This window comes from Danio aesculapii, chromosome 2 (assembly GCF_903798145.1).
Source record: "Danio aesculapii chromosome 2, fDanAes4.1, whole genome shotgun sequence".
Lineage (NCBI taxonomy): Eukaryota > Metazoa > Chordata > Actinopteri > Cypriniformes > Danionidae > Danio > Danio aesculapii.
In genome coordinates, this window is record NC_079436.1 from 58,218,628 (window position 1) to 58,223,790 (window position 5,163).

Consider the following 5,163-nt stretch of genomic DNA (forward strand, 5'->3'; position numbering starts at 1 on the left):
TCATTGTTTGTAATGAATCATATCACGTGCTCCTCTTGAAATTAGTTTGTAAAACTTCACTAAGCAAAAAAATGACTCCATGTTAATTAGATTCAATTTAATGCCATGTAATTCTGTAAATACTGATTATCAGCTAAAAAAATTAACTAAAAAGGGCTTTATTGTAAATGGTGCTGCATGCTAGAAGTATTTTCATTGTTAGTTAGATTCAAGCTTGCAACATGCTCGTTTTACACTATATTTGCATGATTCTATATCTAATAATGAATGTTTAAAGGCATAGTTCACACAAAAATGAAAGCATACACATGTATTCTTACTCAAGTGATTCTAAACGTTTGTGCATCTTCTGTTGAACACAAAATAAGATAATCTGAAGAATATTGAGGAAAAAAAACAGCCATTGACTATGTTTTCATCCAATTATGCATATTAAATGTATACACGAAACTGAAATATGCATGAAACATTTGCATATAACAGTGTTTCCATCCAATGAAAAAAGAGAAGATCAAAATCCTCACTTCCTGATTAAACTGGAATCAAATATCAGACAAAGCGTAGTTTAGTGCGTTGAGATTTGACACTGTGGTGTTTTTTTCTTCTCTAATAAATGAGCTGCACATCATTTATTAGAAGATTTATTAGAGACTGAGTTGCGCCTCATTTATTAGCATCTCAGGATAAAGATGAAGACAAAATGCAATGAACGCGGTGGCTTTTGGAGGCTTGAGACGCTCTTTGGGAGCGCAGACTGATGCTCAAGACAGTTCTGGAGGGAGAAATAAAAGAAGAAGAATAATACTGAAGCATTGTGATGACAGACTGACGGAGGGCTGAGGCCTTTTACAATCAGCACAACAACATTTCAGATCTGCAGGAATGTAAAGCTGGAAACACGGAAATCTGCAACATTAATGAAAGTACCTGAAACACACATTTATATCTGCCAAAAACTACATCACATCATGCAGACTGATGCACATGTGCAGAGTTTATTCTGCGTCTTTCCATCAAAGTTAATGCACATTTTTTAATCAGAGTTTCTTCAATTGTGCGCATAACATTTATACAGCATGTGTATTTTCAAAACGGATGCACATCTTGACGTTTCCATTAAGCATTCTTAAAAATGCAATGCTCCAAAATGTGCATTTAAATAGGATGGAGGAAACATACTGTAGGTAGTGCCAAAATAAGTAAAAGTCAATGGCTGTTTTATTTTTTACAACACTTCTGCCAGTATCCCTTCCTCTTGTGTTCAACAGAAGAAAGAAACTCAGGTTTGGAACAATGGTGTATATGCACACAGGCTACACGGTATTGGAAAAAACTGACATTGCAATATTTTCATTCACTGCAATATATATTTCAGAAGAGGACTTTAAAAGAATTCATAATTTTAGATTGCGATGATTCTATAGTGGCTCATTTCCACTGACTGGTACAGTACGGTTCGGGTCGGTACAGGTCACCTTTATCAGGCTTGCGTTTCCACTACCAAGGGTACCCTTTTGGTGGGCGTGGTGTATGACAGAAAGTTTCAGTCAACGTCATTCTCGCTGGAGGAAATGTCTACAATAAAGCTGTACGGGTCACTTACATATCATATGAGGAGCACTTCTCACAAAACAGATGCTTTACACACATAAATACTTGTGTAGAAATGTTTATTACTAACTTTTCTATGAACATGAGTTGATTATAACTGCAGATCAATGACAGTGTGAAACAGCCTACTGTAACGTCTGTAATTATATTAAATAACTAAATAAATGAACATATATAAACACACACAGCCCCTTACAGTCTCCGATATGTTACGAACTACAGAAGAACTACATATAGCAGACATTTTGTCAGTATTTAGGTTCAAAAACAACACAAATTATAGCCTACAGTCAGCGAAAACCTCTCATCTGTGTCTGTAATCTTCAGCAGCTCATGTAGCCTCTGTTAGAGAGTAATTCCATCATTCTGAGTTCATAATAGTCCAAAAGGTGAAGATAATAAGTTAGTTAATCATGGCATTTTGTTCATGTTTGCTGAATAATAATGTGCTCCTTTATTCCGGCTTCTCCTTTGTTTCTTCACGCTTCACTCTCGTGTTTGTCAGTGTCTGACAGGATCGGGTTTCAAAAGCACGTCAATAATCAAGCGCAGGTTATTATCATCAGCTCAAGAAGTTTGTTATTTCAGATATAATGTTACGCGCGCGAGCACTAGCAAGAAAGCGAAACCGCTCGCGCCTCAGACAGGGTAACAGGGTAAATCTGCTCTTCTTCTTGGATTTGTGGCTGTTCATCAAGACGACGGCAAGGTTTGTTTGAGCCCGGGTCGACCATGGCTCGCTATTATATGTATATGTAATTCCGCTGTAATTTCTCGCTGTGTATTTCAAACATTGCGGGTTTTTTGTTTTCATTCTGGCTTGTTGCGCAAGCGAATGACGTATCTCTGTAAACCAATAGCGTTCAGCTGCGCGTGTGGCTCCGCCTTTTGTTACCCTTTCTCGTGTTTGGTACCCTTTCGAAAGGGTGCCGAAAAAGTGGTACGGTACGGTTCGGTACGCCTTTTGACAGTGGAAACGGCCATAAAAGCGTACCAAACCGAACCGTACCATACCACTCAGTGGAACCGGGCCATAGTGGAGCGTATCTACATGAAACAACTTTAAAATGACAAACAAAGCTATACAACAAAGAAAAGATGCAAAAAACAATGATTTATGATTTTCTGGAGAGTCAAACAGTATACAGAAGCAGAAATTAAATCATCTCTGTATAATAATAATCTTTAAGGTAATCTTTTAATTTATTGAGCCAAAAATGGCTTAAATTAGCTTTAGATTCTTACAGTCAGGTCTAAAAGCACATGCAAATAATAAACATTCACTGAGGGTAAAATATGAAATTACTCTGCTATGTTGTAATCTGTAATGTCACACTGCAGATTGTGATATCAATGCTGAAACGATTTATTGTGCAGCCCTAACACGGACCTTTCATTTTCAGTCCATCAGCCCAAGCGCTTCCAGTGAACCGTCTCGGCATTACAAAATCACCACATTTAAGATCTGATTTCTTTAAAAATGAATGATCTTCACTGCCTGATTGATATATGATATAAAGTAGGCCTCAGAGCGGACAGAAGCACTGCAATAAACAAAAGCTTTCTGCATCATTTCTTTAACACATGTATTTTCAGTGGAGTTCCTGCGCTAGCCTTCTGCTACTGACGGCGCTAGTGTTTCCATCTCATTTTATGCTTGAACAACTGAATGAATTCTAAGTCTATTTATACTGTACTGACTATATTTGTAAGTACATTACAACATTAATGCTGTAAAATTAACCTTAAGAAATCGAAAATAGTCTCATAAACCTTTCAGCGGAAGTTTATCATTGGCTAAAAACACTAGCTGTGCATACACCCCATTGTTGAAGTTGTTGAGTAGCCCTAAATGATGACAGAATGTTTATATTTTGGATGAACTCTCCCTTTAATAGCGTCCTTCTTGTATTTTCACTCGTGTCTTCTTCTGTGTCTCCTCATGGCAGCGTGCAAGAGAAAGGAGCAGGAGCAGCACAAAGACAGAAACATGGTGCCCAAGAAGCAGCGGTTGGTGTTCACCGACCTGCAGCGCCGAACGCTCATCGCCATCTTCAAGGAGAACAAACGACCCAGCAAGGAGATGCAGATCACCATCTCCCAGCAGCTGGGCCTGGAGCTCTCCACCGTCAGCAACTTCTTCATGAACGCCCGGCGCCGCTGCGTGGACCGCTGGCAGGACGAGCACGCCAGCAGCCCCGGACAGCCCGGGACTTCGGCCAACACTTTCTCCAAGGCGTAAACGCAGAGGAAGATGCATCGACGCATGCGCAGCACATGATGATCTACGGTGCCCCTCAAAACTCCTCCGAATGAGAGTCGGAGGAGTGCGGATTTCATTTTTTTCTTCAAAATAACATTTTATACGGTGGTCGAGAGAGCTTTATGCACTGCAGTTAAAAAAAAACACACGCAATCACAAAAAACACCAGCTAACTGAGAAAAGATCTTAATTAGTTTGCATTGTGCTGTCAAACTGATGAAGAAAACTCTCTGCAAAATCACTTAACGCAAACATATTTAAGAAAACGTGCAGAAAATCCTTGCAATGCAAACAAATTAAGGAAATACACTGCACATTCTCATGATGCAAACAAATTAAATAAACGCACTGCAAAATCTGCAAATTCTCACAACACAAACAAATTAAGAAAATGTGCTGCAAAATGTGACAATGCAAATAAATTTAGAAAAACGCACTGCAAAATTCTCACAATACAAACAAATTAAGAAAACGAGCTGCAAAATATTCACAATGCAAACAATTTAAAAAAACGCGCTGCAAAATTCTCACAACGCAAACAAATTAAAAAAACGCACTGCAAAATTGTCACAATTAAACAAATTAAGAAAACGCGCTGCAAAATCTTACAATACAAACTTGTAAATGCTCTGCAAATTATAACGTAAACAAAGAAAGCGCAATGCACACTCACAACACAATCATTAAGAAAACAAGCTACAAATCATTACAATGCATACAAATAAAGAAAATACACAGCAAAATCTTACAGCACAAAGAAAACGCGCTGCAAAATTCTCACAACGTAAACAAATTAAGAAAACGCAATGCAAATTCTCACAACGCAAACAAATTAAGAAAACGCACTGCAAAATTGTCACAACGCAAACAAATTAAGAAAGCGCACTGCAAAATTCTTACAACGCAAACAAATAAAGAAAACGCACTGCAAAATTCTTACAACGCAAACAAATAAAGAAAACGCACTGCAAAATTCTCACAACGCAAACAAATTAAGAAACCGCACTGCAAAATTCTCACAACACAAACAAATTAAGAAAACGCACTGCAAAATTCTCACAATTAAACAAATTAAGAAAACGTGCTGCAAAATTCTCACAATTAAACAAATTAAGAAAACGCAATGCAAATTCTCACAACACAAACAAATTAAGAAAACGCACTGCAAAATTCTCACAACACAAACAAATTAAGAAAACGCACTGCAAAATTCTCACAATTAAACAAATTAAGAAAACGCACTGCAAAATTCTCACAATTAAACAAATTAAGAAAACGTGCTGCAAAAT

The 5,163-nt window shown here is 37.6% G+C and overlaps 1 protein-coding gene across 1 annotated transcript in view; it reads left to right on the forward strand.

Moving 5' to 3' along the window:
• Positions 1-3,853, forward strand: part of onecut3b (one cut homeobox 3b) — a 50,294-nt gene extending 46,441 nt beyond the window's left edge. The window contains 1 exon segment of the mRNA XM_056446510.1: positions 3,561-3,853. Within this exon segment, the coding sequence (XP_056302485.1) occupies positions 3,561-3,853 (293 nt within the window).
• The last annotated feature ends 1,310 nt before the right edge of the window (positions 3,854-5,163 follow it).